Source organism: Sinohyriopsis cumingii, chromosome 12 (assembly GCF_028554795.1).
Source record: "Sinohyriopsis cumingii isolate HCF-2022 chromosome 12, ASM2855479v2, whole genome shotgun sequence".
Lineage (NCBI taxonomy): Eukaryota > Metazoa > Mollusca > Bivalvia > Unionida > Unionidae > Sinohyriopsis > Sinohyriopsis cumingii.
In genome coordinates, this window is record NC_142972.1 from 79,992,072 (window position 1) to 80,009,892 (window position 17,821).

A 17,821-nucleotide genomic window follows, 5' to 3' on the forward strand; every position below is an offset into this window, starting at 1 on the left:
ATGATTTATAATATTTAAGAAACTTCCGATTATATTATACTCTTTACCCAGACAGAACCTAAAGTTAGGTCTTCGAAATAAATATTTTTATAAGATAATTTGCCTAATTCTTTGATCTATTTTGGGTTTACGGTAACATTAATCCCTTGAATTTGCAGTGAAAAGGCAATTTCATTTGGTGTTTTACGGCAATGCAACACAAGTAGGTTAATTTATGCTAAGGCAATTGGAGCATAGTGTCTTGTCCAATGTCACACCACAGTAACCGACCCTTGTTTAGTCGTGAGTTTATTTTTTCGGGCCTCCTTGCAGCTACGAGAATGCAAATACGTTTACTTTATGAGACCTATCCATATAATGTGGTATTACCTAAAGAATGAACTGTAAGATCTTTTGTTTGAGTAACTGGTCGTGCCTCCTATAAACCAGAAAGTGTAAAAGGTAGTACTCACTGAATAATAATACATATAATGTATTATTTTATAGGTTACAACCTGTTATAAATTCATATCTTAGTAAATAATCGTTTTCCATAGTTTGATTAACCTTAATTGAGTTTAATAGTATTTCCTTTAAATTGACTTCCATTGCAAGAAGTACTATACAATAATGATAACACCTTTGTCCACCCTCACCCCATCATCAACCTTTTATCTCCTTCAGGAATTTTTGGTTTGCTAAATCTCTAGGTAGTCTCATAAAGTATTTCCGTATGTCAATTGCTTCCACTTTTTAAGGATTAATACCGTGATAAAGAATGGAATTTTCTCAAGCGAAGAACTGTTTAATGCTATTCCTTGCGGTGCTACCTGTACTCTGCAGGGCGCTATCTCCACCAGGATGCTTTGGGTCAGATGGTAATTACTACAATCCAGGTAAGGGAAAACTGTTGTACCTTCTAAAATCTAAAGGTTCATATATCATGTACACTTACTCTGAATGAGAGTGCTGAAGACTGCGACCGTTCTTTATTACACGTCTGTAAAGTTGAGTTGGAATTTTAGGAAAAATAAACAATTAAAAAAAATGGAAAAATCCAAAATAACCGCTTTGGTAAATATTAAAAGTCTGTTTATCAATCAAAGAAACGAAGAAGAAATTGTCTGAGTAGTTCTTTAATGTTTTTATATAAACAATATCACAGTATTTAGTAGAAATATACTTCAGCTAATTAAATGTCTGTAATCGTTACATTTGCCTGACTAGATCATAATATCAATATTTTATTGCACATACATCATGTGAGTTCTCATGATAATAACCATCATTGTCATGTATAAAACGTATTATCATAGAGCCGAATAATAATGTCTTAAAGCCATATTATCAAAAGAAACTGTATATGCGAAGGATACAATAAGGTATGGAACATATTGCAAGGGTCGGCGAAAACCAGTTATACACTATGAACAAAGAGTTTTCTCTGCTTTCCTTATACGATGAATTGTAAGTGTTTCATTTATATAATAGGTGATCCTATGACGTCTACAAATCCGTGTGAGGTTGACTGCATATGTAAAGGCCCCGGGGAAATAGAGTGCATTAGTATAGGTTGTGAGATGCCTCTGTGTGAAAATACTACCACCATAGAAGGCAAGTGTTGTCCAGTGTGCAGATGTGAACAAGATGGTGTGGTCTACAACCCTGGTAAGAGTCTTAAAATCCTACGACTTTGTTAGTCAATACCCTATCTGAAATATAGTAAGAAACAAAATGGATGTTCTGGTGCGGGCACTTATAGATACCAAGAAAGCCTGTTCTAATTCGTAGCAAAAACCTCGGGATGGTTTAAAATATTAAACTTTGTACTTTGTGTTACTGAATCATTTTAAGAAATGATACACTTGTAATCATCGTGTTCATATTTGTGTATGCATATTGTGTAGATATCAAGAATTATGGAATACAGTAATATGAAACGTAATTTCTCATTAGCATTATTCATGTGACAGACGTTGAACAAATTGCTTTATTCTGGGTGATTTCCCTATACATTTCTACAGCAGCATGCTTTCCTAATTTGAACCCCGATCTTGGTTTCCATTAGTTCTAAGTTTAAATAACATTTACCCACCTCGTGTTAGATATTTGATCAGTTCTGTCATGTCGAAAATTCAGAGTTCATCTCTTTCCAAAACTATGCTTAAAACACGCGGTACCGGCTAAGTGTAGCAAACTTAACACAAATCTAAAACAATTAAATAAACTTCTATGAAACACTATCTGCACGAAATCGAAAAAATATAATATTTATCTTTGTTGACATAAGAATTAAATCGTAAGTTGTATATTTAATAAATATACACGTGCAGATTTACAAACATATTCCACTCTGAAATGCAGCATCACATTATATCCATATCTATCTGCCTACGTATTCGAGCTATATTTTATAAAGATGCAAATCTAATAAATTATATAACTATGATTACAACTATTCCCATGGATAAGCGCTTGGTATTGTGATACACTTCACGTGTTTCAATCTCGTTCCGTGCGACCGTTCGTCTGCCCGCCTCTTTCGCTCTTTCTCCTAAACTGGACGATAGGTTGCTCATGTGATACCAATTTGTAATAGAGATATACCTGTTTTTACGATACTCAAGTGGAGTCCAAGGCTGGGAGTAAAAGGTTAAACTAAATGCAGTAACTGTGACATTTTGTGACTAACTTATAATATGCAGTCAGAGTGTGATAAACCATATGTTACAGGTCTCGAACTACCGCCGTGGTCGAGATTTGGGGAATCCGAATCGGGGAGGGGAATATGGATATAAAAGGGTAGGGATTTGACATGATGAAGAATGGAAGTAGCTTAGTTGGATTGTAGAAGACATTAGACGTCGGTGATTATAAAGCTCTGCTCATTATTGATGTTTTCCGGAATTATCGTTAAAAAAATATCTGGATATATGCATGATATGACAGCAAAACAAACTGAACATATGTATGAGCTTTTATTGTTCATTATTAATTTATATTTAGGCTTTTAATAACTACACATAGAGAGATACACACTTACATATATATAGATAGAAATGAACTAAAGTAGAGATAAGACATAAAAATGAAGAGTTTGATGTCTTTCTAGTACAAAGGTTTAAAACCTTTTTCGATTACATTTCTTCTTAGATTACCCATCTGGAGGACATCTGTTATCAGACTGGCTGTACACGTCAAGAGAAACCACCAGTCTGACTGTCAAAGCATTAAAATCAGTCTTAAGTCTGAATTGTTTTGCAAAATGAATGACTGATATGTTAAACATTTTTAAAGATATTTTATTGATTTACTGGTTGTTCCAATAAGGACTTGGCGATACGACAATGCCTTTCTATGACTGAAATGGCAAATTATATATTCAACTTAACCCTATGACCAATTGTTTTGAAGACATTCTAATCACGATTAATGTATTATTCACAGGAGATGTAATGTATAGTGCTGATCCGTGCGAAGCGAGTTGCTTTTGCAGTAATGAAGGTCAGCGAGTGTGTGCTGTGATGTCCTGCATACCGTGTGAAAACCCCATACATATAGAGGGCAAATGCTGTCCTCAGTGTATCTGTAAACAAAATGGGCAAATCTACAACACTGGTAAGACCAGACAAATCATTGCTTTCTAAATCATCCTCCAGATCTGAAAAACAAAAATATATAGATTGAACTTAAATTGAATAATATAGAAACAACAAATTCTTTGTGTTCTTTAATCTTGTTTACTTGCAAGTGTCCGCCTCGGATGCGGAAGGTCGTGGGTTCGATACCCGGCCAAGTCATACCAAAGACTTACAAAAATGATGCTAACAGCTGCCTCGCTTGGCGCTCAGCATCAAGAGGTTAGTGTTAGGACTGGTCGGCCTGGTGTCAGGATAATGTGACTGGGTGGGACATCATGCTAACTATAAACGGCCACATTGCAGACATCGTAGCGATATTACTGAAAAATTGTTAAACCTACGTTAAAAATCCAAGTCACATCACAACAGATCTTTCGTTTTTGGCTATGATAGCAGCGGAACAATGTTTCAAAATGACTGAAGAATAGCGTGAACAAATATTGGCTTTAATAACTACTAACATAATTCCAGTAATATCCTTGAAAATATTATTTGTTTAAAGACATTTTAATTTCTTAGTGCCTACCACTGAGTATTTTTGTGGCAAAGGTATTGGGGTGGGTACATGGATGCAGTAGTATATTAATACTTTATGTATTTCATCGTGTGGTAAATTAGAGACCTAAAAAGATAACAATTAACATTTTAATGGGATGTGAAAAGATGTTATATCATATTGTTTCCTTTATCACAAAAGATGTTTCCTGTTTTTCCACAGGATCAAAACTTGTTTTTAAAACTTTTTTCTTATTATTCAAAATGTGGGCTGTCTAATTCATTTTACCTCCACCACATCTTAAAGTTCATTTGCAGTTATTCGATGGTTATAAAAGAAAATGAAACAAAGATAATAAAAATTAAAAATCATCAGAATTAGAATGTTGGATTTGGGGTAATCTAGTATGTTGCAATAATTAAACTTCAGTTATTTTACTATTTTACCCTATTTGACAAGTTGATGCAGTACACCGGACGTATAGTGTTGTTAGGGCTGTTCAAGGGACACAACTTCGCAAATTAGAAACGGAAGCGAATAAATCTTCGGTAAAAAGTAATTTCAATTTTCATAAGGTAATGCAATTTTATTTTATTGTTCCAGTTGCTACAGGTTTAATTCCTATAGGCCCAATTAAGCATTACATAGCATAATTGGACATAGCGTAATTTCATATGTGAAAATATAGGAAAACAATATGACAATTAGTTCGCCAATAATGTTCAGTATTAAGCACTGAAGCGAATAAATTGTAAACACATATTTTTTTAAAACAGATATTTCAGTTTGAACATATATTAAATTTATCATATTCTATTTGACAGGTTTATAGAATAGCTCTCTCTCTCTCTCTCTCTCTCTCTCTCTCTATATATATATATATATATATATATATATATATATATATATATATATATATATATATATATATATATATATATATATATATATATATATATATATATATGAATATTGTACAGGATTAAATAAGCTACTGGAAAGTGTCTAATTACTCTGACTGAGAAATGTGTTTCCAACAACGACTCCCCATAGTACAAAATAGCAACTAATATCTAACAAAGCTATGAACGGATACATAAATACACAAAGTACATACCATAGGTTTATTAGAATAATATTCAGGTAATAACATTAATTTAGTCCCCAAAAAGAAAAGAAACCACAACAACAAGTGAAAAGCAGCATGACTTTTTGAATTAAATATTCTTTCTCATGGAGACCATTCATCTGTTCTGGTAAGTAACAAGTGTAAATCTTTCTGTTCATATGATGGCATGCCTCAAGGATGTTCTATGGACATATTAATTTGTTACATCAACAATTTTAACAACCTTACAAGCCAGGTGTTTGAGCTTATACTTGCCAAACTCTGGCGTCATGTTTTTCTCAGATACGGATGCATATAAATTTTGGGATTTAACATCTTAAGGTCTTTTTTTGGGGGGGGGAGATATTATGTGTACTATGCGCAATATATATTAATACGCTCAGGTAAGTCTTAAATATTTGAAGCGGAGTATATTTATAACATTATTGAACTTGTATTATACAGCCATTTTGTATTATTCCCTAAACCCTTCATGAGCTTCGTATAAAACACCATTGTTTTCCGCCCACGTGTATATATGAGGATCCAATATATCAATAAAGACGTTGCATAGACTTTGCATATAGTATTAATTAGCGAAATACCTCTGTAATTGTTTGGATCGTTCTTGTCACCGCACTTATATACCTGGAATAAAATTAAAAAAGCAAATCAGGATTTGATAAAGATAGTTGAAATTAAAAGTCGTGTAGATAGTGTCTCGGCTTCGATACAGTTCAGAGGTTAGTGTCCTAAGGTTATTAGTAAAATCAGTGACACTGGGTTACGGTTGTCAGTATGACTTGAGTGGCACTGATATACAGTTTACAGTAAACATTTGATGATCAATAATCTAGGGTTTCAATAACTGTAGATGACCAATTGAGAACAACGAGAACAAATACTTAGACGGCGAGTGTTTTCAGTAAATTAATCTGATGACCACTAGCTTGGGTTTTCTGTAAAATGTTCATTCAATTTTAGTAAAATAGTTTAGATGCAGACACCCCATGCTATAATAGAGATGAAACAGCATCAAGTTGTGGATTTTCAATCAAATGTAATAACAAAATGTTGATAAATTTGGAAATTACGGTAATAAAATTAACATATTTAGGGCAAAGGGCTTGAAGTTTTGCAGACAATGTTTTGAAACATTGTTTTTAGCTAAATGTTTAAAAAAATAGAGAAACGTGCAAAGCAAATGGATTTAAAAAGTGTTTATTGGCCCAAAGCCCAATCGGTTGCTATAGACAAGAAAACAGTATGTCCAACCAGTTGGTTCATCCTTCTGTGAAAAAGAGCTCAGCTTAGGGCCAAGTTTTCTAACGAACAAGTATTTTACAGATCATTCACACATCTCATTTGTGTCCGCGTGGCATCAGGTTTCGGCACGGACAACGTGGGTATATGATAAACCGTGCACCCAGTTTTCCTTCGGTGTGTGCTTGTTCGTGGTCTGTTTCCTAGTTCATCATAAACTAAATCTACTGGCCACCATGTATAACCTATCATGTGCTGACAAATGGCGTCACCCCCACAAAATCACATGATCTATCTGAAAAAGAATTCATTACATCAACTAACAGATGACATGATGTCCAGTGTCCTTAATCACTTAATTACATGCTAAATGAAAAGCCAATTTTCTCGTCACAGTTTACGACGGTATCACAAACATTAACAATTATCCGTTGTTGTACTTTTACAGGAGAAATTATTAATAACGACCCGTGCCACCCGTGCATGTGTCAACCTGATGGAACAATTACCTGCGAGACCATCGACTGCCCCAACATTACATGCAAATACCGTGTGCATCCCAAAGAAAGCTGCTGTCCTTTATGCCAGTGTATGCGGGGTTACAAACGCTATCTACCCGGTATTTGACTATGTGTTCCTTGCTGCAAGGATATACAAGAGCATAAACGTTGTATATTCGTGATGTTTTAGGCGTATTTCATATTAATACCATCGGGAACTTAAATTCATGTGTATGATATGGTAGCATCAGTGATCATCGCTTATGTGGTGGGTGATCGTTTAACAACCATGTCATTGTCATTGCTGTTCTTTGCTTTATGTACTTTGTCAATTTGTAGATTAGTGCATTTCCCATTTCCCAAATTGTGATACATTCACATGACGCAGAGTCACGCTGTCCTTCCTTGTCTTGAAGTTATTTCAAAACTGAAATGTCTGATAACTCTTGCTACATAGTGGAGTTTAATATAAGGAGATTACGTTTGGCACTACAACATGTCAAACTTTAAACTTTTGATGAAAAAATGTTGAAGCTTACCGTACAGGAAAACATTATACCATGAACAAGGTGCACTTGCATTGAATTGTCCTCACTTCCATTCATAGTTATAGCAAAAGACAAGCTTCAATAATCTGCAATAGAAGTATTTTGCTCTTGTTGTTGCTGCTGCTGTTTTGTGTTTGTTGATTTGTTTGTGTTTTGTAGTAGACTTTACTATTTGAACCTAAAGAGTAAACAGTTTATCAAACGATAACTGTATAACGTTCTTTTATTGGCACTACCTAAATTTGGCTCTCATATGTGTATAACACTTATAATTTTAAAACATCTGCAGGCGATTTAATATGATTAAAACTGAGTAGAAGAAAGTCTATTATTTCAATTTTATTTTGCCCTCAAACCAGTTTAAATAATAGCATTCATTGTTGTCTTCGACATTATTTTCTATTGTACGTATCCATTTCAATATACTTTAGTTTCACGTTAATTTGAAATGAGCGATTCTCTGGTAACCAGTTGGTAGCTTCGAGGCGTTGTTTCAATACCAATTAAAGTTTTCTTTACATCAAATTCCTTAAGATTTAAAACAAAATTCACATTATCTCTGCAAGTGTGTTATATACGAGTAAATTTGAGTCATGCAATAATTATTGGAGTCAAAAATAATGAAAGATGATCATAACAATGACGAAGATTATTATTATTATTATTATTATTATTATTATTATTTAGGCCAAATTGTGATGAGTTCGACATGTAGGCCACAGGTTTGCCAGCCAGATGGTAGCATCAAAGTGGAACCTGTGAAATGCCTGGATCTTCAGCTTCAGTGTGTTGACCCCGTCATTCCACAAGGAAAGTGCTGTCCCGAATGTCTAAATGGTGAGTTAGTGTAATTACACGTGAACAAAGAATAAACATACAGACGTACATTACAAACTGATAACGTGATAAATAATTAGAACAAAAATAGTAGCAATTTGGATTATGTGAAACTCATATTGGGTGAGGGGAACAGAAAGAGAATGTAAGAAACCAAAGAACGCAGATATTTCCCTGACAAAAGCTATATTACTCAGCGTGCTACATCTAAACTTACACGCATGCCGATAAAAATGGAAGATATAAACACCAGGCGTATTGCAAGGAGTCGTATTCTCACCATTGTATACACATATACATTCCAATTTAGAAATGATCGATTAGTAGTTAGTCACATATTATCAATCATTTCATATTTATTTTCAACATGACAACTTTGTTGAATTATAATCTCAATCGATACTTTTAATTTAGTAATTTAAAAAAAGAGCTTACAACATCGCCTCAAAGCAGCCCAAACGTATCTGATTTAATAAGAGTATTGTTTTTGGTTGTTATATCCGATTCATTCTACGAATACACTGGCATTATTACAAGCTGTTCTTTGAGTTCCGTGATTGTCCCTCACGTGTAGTAACCAGGGACACCGACTATAAATCGACAAATAGTGCCTTTTAACGGTTTATGGATCGAGAATCAATCGTGTTATTGCATCCATGTACATATGTGATGACCTAAGTGATTTCAGCGTCAAAATCGGATGCGGGAGGTCGCGGGTACGAACCCCGGCCGAGTCTGACCAAAGATTTATAAAAATGGTACTAACAGCCTCGCTTGGCGCTCAGCACTTAGAAGTTAGTGTTAGGACTGGTCGGCTTGGTTTTAGGATAATGTGGCGGGGGTGGGGGGAGACATGATGCTACATATCTGCAGCCTGATGCCTCAGTGCTAGACTTCATTACATAGTGCCACACTGGAAACATTGTAGAAATATGACTGAGAAATTATGTAAAAAAGCTACGTTAAAATCAAAATCACACATACAGACACACACGCATACATGTAGGCAATATAATGAAACTTTTAGCTTTCCTGAAGGTTTGCAATCTTCTAACGTACATCCCGTTCCCGTTTGTTTGATTTCACTACCGATTGTAAAAACAAAAGGCAGCAAAGATATTAAAATACCCAAAACTTTCTTTCCGTTCATTAATTAATAATTTCTATATTGATTTACGACTGGAGGTCCGAAATACTGTCAACTTGTTAGCGTTTCGCATCAAATGGGAGTTTCTTGAGAAACACGGTCACCATATTTAAACAAGATCACAATATTTGCAATAGCGATTATATTTTACAAGCAACATATGTATTAAAAAAAATCCGTAAATTTGGTGTTACATTTCACTGAGCACGCTTATAAATGAGTTCCCCCTTTTGATTTGTTCTGTTTGTTTTAGAATTATTCAAACAAGGCATTACAAATATTGGAAGAAGACGAATTTGTATACTGAAAAGGACTTTTCTGTTCTAGAAAGCAGAAAAGGACATTCCACAATCTGTATCTTTATATCCAAAAGATCTGGTTCTTTTGAAACGCCAATAAGTCGACAGTGTTAGTGACAAACGGGAGGGTACGTGGATAATGTTTCCTACCTTAAATATTTTCAGCATATTTTTTATGTTTTCTAATTTCATGGTGTTTGTTTATGTAATCATATCATTATATATGTGTTTTATCTTATAGGTGTTGTATAATGTTGTAAATCGCTTAGAGCTTCTAACGATTAGGCGCTATATGAAGTCCTCATTATTATTATTATCATTATTATTGTTATTATTATTATTATATATAAACACTAAAAGAGGTTAAAAAAGAACATTTGTAATTGATATTGTCTTCACTTTTCACTTGTTTATCCGTATACATCAGTAGGAATTATATTAATTTTCTTGAAAACTGTTAGATCATATAAATAGTAAAGTTTCTGTTTCTAATTCCAGGGAGAACTTGCGCATACGGGAAAAGCGTTATTCGGTACGGGGAAGACAGGGTGATAGGGACTAAAATATGTCGTTGTTGGGGAAAACCGTGGTTCCCTAACGCATTCTGTACCGAGACGAAAGTGTCAGCAATGCTCCTGCGATATTTTGGAAAATATCTGGCTGCTTATAATCCTTAATATGAACCATATCGTGATTGTCTTCAGTCATGAAGGAATAAAGAAAAACACCAAAGACATTAAGATCTGTATTTTATTCTGATTGCTGAAATAAAGTCATTAAAAGCACACAAGTCCAGGTTATAATTCAGCAACTAATGAACGAAAATGCTATTATTAAATAATTATTTTACATACGCTTAAGTACTAACACATTCATAGGTCTATCCGTGCAGAAAAACGTTCTTGCAACATGTGTATATTAATTCGAAGTGAAATAAGTTCATAGACGAAAATACACAAGAGTTCGTGACTCGAAGGTGAATATAAAAACTAAAAAATATTACTTACCTCGTAAACATTATAATGTCAGTAACTGACACATATAAATTAAAGTATCGGGGAACACAACAGCGTGTCATCCCAACGAAATCCCGTTGTCTTGCGTAGTCCGGTGTAATGAAAATGTATTGCTCTAGTTTAGGAAGAAATCAAGATTTCTTAATTCGCATCAACTGATCTATATCGCCTTCGTGAAACATAACCTACCATGGGTGAAAAATCTTCATATCTCCCCATAACACAGACAGTATATATATATATATATATATATATATATATATATATATATATATATATATATATATATATATATATATATATATTGTTTTTACAATCAAGGCTGAGAATAGACTGATGATGATATGTAGGATCTTCATTAAAATACGATGGAAGCGGATGATGGCTCCATTGCAGGTGCCAATGCCTTCTTTCCAATAATTTTTATAAAGACATTCAATAGTAATATGTATAAATAATATCAACATGTTTTCAATAATATTTTCGCTGAAATAATGCGCTTGTTCAATGAAAAAGTGAACTTGGGCACATATATTGCTTCTTTAAATGAGGCATCTGTAAAGTATTATATCAGTCTGAACGAATCAGCAAGATATCATGCGTATGCGTAATAAATGCAAATATAGATCTCATGTCAAGCCATTCATAAGTAACAAAAACTGAAGAAACAAAACCCCAGATGTTGATAAGTAGTAATATGAGCAATATAGTGCACAATGGGAAATTAATATCACACGGTCTGTATAGAAGGATATGAACACTGGAGGACAAGTTAAATGAAATATTGTGAGGTATTCGGAGGTGCAAGAGCAGCATGACATTGTATGAAATTCTACTAAAACACGTAGTTATCTGTTATCCAATAGCACATAAATGGTCACACCAGACGTGTGTAGTGATACGTCTACCACGTGTAACTATCCAACACGTGTAGTGACCAATACCTAGTTTTCTCCTTTAAAACTCCATATTTACCATCCAGTGTAGTTACATATACCCACATATACAATACAACACGTTGTGCTGCGAACAACATACCGCACATTCTAGTACCACACACATAGTAGTCACAGCGATTTGTGTAACAAATAAGTAGTTATCTGCTACACAACACCCAATATTTGCTGTCAAACACGCCATACGTTGTAGTAGATACCTAGATACTATCCAATATACTGCGTTCAAAGACCGATAGCCCACACGTACTGTCTCACTGGTTGTACTCAGTGTTGATCATCTCATACATACTAAATAACACAGTGTGTAGTGTCCGCACACGGCATTTTGAGGAACCAGTACATGGTCATATGCTAATCATCACAAAGAGCTGAGAGCTTTATAACAGAAGAAAGATCATGTGTCGAACTCAGTTTAACAAACTAAGTCATTTATATAAGGGCCCATAGATCACATCAATAAATATTCAGATTCTTCTCTGTTTATTTAAATGCATCAAACCTTAAAGCAGGAACAGGTATGTAGGATAAATTTAAATGTAAATTCCGAAATTATATTAACCCCTCATAATTTAAGACAAAACAAATCCCTTTAACGCACGTCTTGAACATTGTAGCATTATGGATAGAATGTAAGGGTCAGAGTTATTCATATTTTGCACGAGCATCTGAATGACAGCACTAACAAAGACAACTTAAGATGAAAATGATGACGGAGTCAAATGCATGCAAGAAAACCTTTATTTACTTAGCTAAGTTTAAAGTATTTTGTCAGTTGTAATGGAATAAAAATATACTAATGTGTTGCATTCATATGTAAGTTACATTACTAGGGATAAATGTCTATATAAATGTTATAGTTGGTGATGTTTTGCGTGTACACATGTCTAAGTGAGACATGTTATAAATGGTGATGTTTTGCATGTACACATGTCTAAGTGAGACATGTTATAAATGGTGATATTTTGCATGTACACGTGTCTAAGTAAGACATGTTATAAATGATGATGGTTTGCATGTACGCATGTCTAAGTGAGACAGTCATTTAGGTAATCCTGACATGACCATGTTTAAAGTATTTGTTTATTTACTGCTCTTAATGACAACATTGTCATCGTAGTAAATATCAGTATATATTAAACGCATGTAAAACGTATTTATCTGAGAAAACCTTTGGTTAAATCAGATTGATATGCATTATAAAAAATTGGACAAACTGTGATGCAAACTTACAACTGGGATTTGTTAGAACAAGAACATCTAAAGTTTTGGGGATTTTTGTTTCCACACATCATGCTCTGTTAAATAGCGTTGCCTATTTAAAAAGAAAATGTCATATTTTCTATTCGTAGTTAATACTGAAAGCTTATGTTAAGCCTTTGTCCGCATCGAAGCTAAGTATGTCTACAAAAGTAGCATTTTTGTCCGCAATAAAAACTTTGGTTGAGTAATCATTGGTCTATAAGGTGATGGCCATGTCCATTTGTCTGTCACAGGTTTCATATCAAGGAAGTACCCATTCCAGTAGAAAAGCGTTAGCATTACTATTAGCTACACGAACAAATATGTTGTGCCAGTGAATGAATTAAACGACAACGAATGAGACGATCCATTGCTTCGTACTTAAGAAAAGAAAGGTTTGTATATATATATATATATATATATATATATATATATATATATATATATATATATATATATATATATATATATATATATATATATATATATTATGACCCATTTTGTTAAATCGTCGTCGTGATAGGCCTTTCTGAACATAAATAAAGAACAATTCATTATTGAAGTACTTATCAGGGGGACAAAACATCTATTATTAGTACCATTCTTCGTGTTTAATAATAAGAGATGACATCCATTTAATTTTCTATAATAATGCAATACATGTTATATTTGAAAACCAAGCAAAGATGTATAAACTTGAAAAGTTTTACTGTATTTAAAATGTCAAAGACTTTCAGTATGGGTAAGGAAAACAGTACATGTGTCCGTAATTTATTAAGTTGTCACAAATGCCTCAATAGAGAATTACATGCTCAGATTCGATACATGTAATATATCAGAATCACTCGACCTTACGAACACGTTGTTTTAGCGATAAAATGAAAATAATATGATGGCAAAATAAAAAGCCATTTGAGTCGAAAGATACTAAGGCTAATACTAAATGAGAATTCAGTCTTATTTGAGAAATAGGTTTTCAAGCCTGAAAGTTATTTTTAATAATTGACTATAAGCTCGTATTCGCTAATCATTCAACTTTTTTCAACTGTACCAGTTTGCGGTTTTGTAGATTATGTTGGTGATTTCTGTCATATGCATAATATTATGCACATGTGTTCCTTTTTGTAAATAAAAACAATTAAAGAAAATACCTGGGTAATATCAATCTCTTTCCCAAGATGGTCAGCAAAACGAATACATACATGATCTCAATTCTACGTTTTACCAAGTAGATTTAAGGGAAGTCACTCGTGATAATACGTTGTCCGTTTCACTAGTGTAATATTTCCTTTTCATCTACAGAAAAATATCATCTATTTCTCTCTTGGTGACCCGATCGTGCTGAAAAGTTAACACAATTTTGTCATTGAACAAGTCATACCAGAGCATCGATTCAGCGCACAAATTGGTTTATAAGTTTCACGAACCTGACTTTGATACAACTTTTAAGTTAAGAAATTCCTCACGATGTGCGTGCGATTCATAGTGCGAGTCCAACAATGTCATGCGAGTTTTGAAATAACCTCCCATAAAAACAAGATCGATAAATGAAGCATTACAGAAATTACAATTCTGATTATATACGGTCATGTTGAAGTGTTCTTTTGCATCCCTGTATCTGTCACAGTTATGTTTAAATTATCCAGCTCCTCCTTCGAATTCGTTAACCAGCAGTAGTACAAATCTAAAACCTAGTACGAAATGAAGGATTTCTCAAGTAAGCGTATGCAATGAATGTCAGAGATGTAATATATTTCTAGATTACAAATACCAAATAAAATATCTCACACCTAATTATAAGTGTATTCGTGTAAATTTTAAGTAATAAGGAATTCATGCCAGTAAGTAAAATTCATTATTAAAGACAAAGTAAAATGAGAAAAAAAAGAATGATAATGCTCGTTCAATGATATGCAATAGATAAAAGGATGCTCTTAAATTAATAATTTCAGCAAGAAGAACAAGAAACGTTCAGAAACTTGAAAAATTAAAAGTTGGAAATGTCTTAGATAAAAAAGGTTGTTCAGAACTTTATATGAACTGAACATTAAATTCAGACCTTTGGGAAGAACAATCACAATCAAGCGAAATAGCTTTTTTGTTAAGATGCAACAAAAATGTCTTTAATAACAATGTACAGTTGAAAAAATGGAAGAATATGTACAGTTGTAGTGTACAAATTCCTAACTAAAATTATAAAAACTAGTGAACAATATCTAAAGGGACCTAATAATCTTATCATTATATAAGGAGGAAATGTAAACCCGAAAAATAGAAGGTAATGTACGTTGGAATGTATATATTCTTTTTAATTTGCTTTAGGTCACATCGAATCTGTCGGAATTTTGGAAGTGAAATAATCGTAAAGTATCACATTATGCTTGCGGTCTTTATACAAGCAAGTCTTCAAATCAGCAAGCGTATAAATAGAACGTATAAGGACAGAATGTATAGGAGATTTCTGCTTGTTTTATATGATATCAGGTTTTGATGCAGATCACTTTACTACGCGATACCTTAAGAAGCCAGAATAATTATTTTTCAAGTATTTTGCTCGAAACAAAAGTCTTTAACACAAGACACAGTTGTATCCTCTGCATATTTTTTCTGCATGTTTGATATCATTCAATTAGTGCATTTTTGATGATATAGATGAAAGGATTATCAACCTCTAGAGACGTATGTTCACCTAGGTAGCAGGCTTAGGTAAGGATAATCTTTCAGTGTGGAAGAAATACTTGTATCGACCGAAAACAAAATTCAGCTCTTGTTTTATCGTATTGCTATAGGACACACGGTACTAATTATACGGAAGAACTGTGAACCAGTCTAGAAATGGGTGAAGAAATAATAGAGTATTTACAGGTTTGGTGGTCCATAATTGGTTAATAATGAAAATTAAAATTTTAGGAAAAATATCTTTTGAGAGTTTATCCTATATGTAATGTAAAAAAAATATTGACAAATTTCTACTGATGCAATTATAGCATTTTTACAGGCTTGACTCAGGAGTACTCAATACTGAAAGTAGCACCTGATTCATTTGGTGCAGAATCAATAACACGTGTTTCATGCACATGTATGTAAACAAATTGCCGCGGGTCATATGGTGTTCTCCACACATAAGCTTGATCCAAGGTTAGATGTGCACGAAAAATTATAGGTGTCATTATCAGCACCCATAAATTTTAAGTTATTGAATTTTGAATATGACAGTGTTTCCATATGTTTACCATTGGAGTGGAATTAGTACCGTGAGTCCTATATGCGACCTATACCATAATAGGAGTTTGTTGTTTCCATGGTTACCACGTGCATACAGGGTATCAATTCGGTGGTTTTTACATATGACAATCATAATGGAGTCTTTTTATCATGGTTTGAATGTGGTTTTGGAGAAAAAGTCTATACAAAAGACAGATGGGGATGGTTTTATACACGGGAGAGTGGAAGTAGATAGCTCAGGCCATAGGGAAAAGAGCATAGTATGGCCTGATGGCAGAATTTCATATGATGGTACCCATAGATTGGCCTATATGGTTAAATACCATTTAACACATGCAACAATTCCCCAAAAGGGGGTGGGGGTGGGGGAGATTTTATATGTAAGCCACTTATGTCACAATCACTTATGTATTAGTACTGATCATTTAACTTTAGAGACACACTCAGCAGATCAAAGCAGAGAACATTGTAAAAATAAGGACTGTGCACAAAACTGCACATGCTGCATTGCCTCAACCTGTAAATTGAATTATTATATGTCGAGTCACATTGAATATCAATTATACCGGTCTTATTTCTTATCCTAGAATTAAACTCCTTGACACCTATTCTATGTTCAGCATGTTTCTCATATTGGTAAATTACATTTTTGGGTAAACAGTATTGGAACGTTTCTGCATTCCTTTTGTTGAGGGAGCAGGGAGGGATATTTTCACTTAAAATAATAGTTTTCAACCCTTCATTCCAAATATAACTCTGCAAAAGTCCTATCTGTATTGCATTCTTTACACAGGCAGTTTTTCTTCCCCAACCTCTCTTCATACAGTTGAAACATTTTTGATGTATAACTGCATGGTGAACATACTGCTCTCTCCCACCAAACCAGATCTCTTTTTTCTTCATGTACCAAGTCCCATGATAGAAAACCTTCATACTCAGGGTGTTGCAACTTGTGGTCTCAGAACACATTATTCCAAATCTCAGCATTTGATTACTGCGTGCACTAAGCGATATGTGTTTTGTTCACCATATATGTTGTTGTGAATAAATGAAAACAAGCTTCATGTCAGAAATATGGTTTCATATTTGAAACAAAAGCTATTTATAAAACCTACATTGCTCTGTTCTTACCATCAAGTAATAGTAAGGAATCATTTAGCTGTAAATTAGAGCTTGCTATTTGGTTTGCCAAATCAAGGTGTATTACCTCCCCTTTGACTGTAACTGAGTGATTGCAATGTTTGCTTTGTTTCTCTTTTGTTCAATAATGTATGCATTTTTTCAGCTTTATATTAAAAAGTAAGTAATTTAACACTGCTTATAGTGGAAAGCAGCCACAGTAATGATTTTAGACTTTTTCTTAACTTTTTATGAGCTTTGGGTTAATGTAGGTATATGTTTATGTATTAGACAACTTCAATATGCAATTCAATTCTATTACTTAAATTTAACAAGTAGTGTATTCAGTGACAATTTTTATCAGTGTCTGCATACTGCATAGAGACATGAACTTGTCTTGGCATAGCAAAGTTTTTCACACATTTCTCCACCTCCAGCATACTTA

At 33.7% G+C, this 17,821-nt stretch overlaps 1 protein-coding gene across 1 annotated transcript; it reads left to right on the top strand.

The window, feature by feature from the left end:
* The first annotated feature begins 741 nt into the window (after positions 1–741).
* LOC149786817 (von Willebrand factor C and EGF domain-containing protein-like) lies at positions 742–10,608 on the top strand. The gene is made up of 6 exons (XM_089978266.1): positions 742–875; positions 1,471–1,647; positions 3,427–3,597; positions 6,936–7,106; positions 8,223–8,372; positions 10,317–10,608. Exons 1-6 carry the CDS (start codon positions 758–760, stop codon positions 10,493–10,495), a joined length of 966 nt encoding a protein of 321 aa, XP_089834392.1. The 5' UTR covers positions 742–757; the 3' UTR covers positions 10,496–10,608.
* Positions 10,609–17,821: the final 7,213 nt, after the last annotated feature.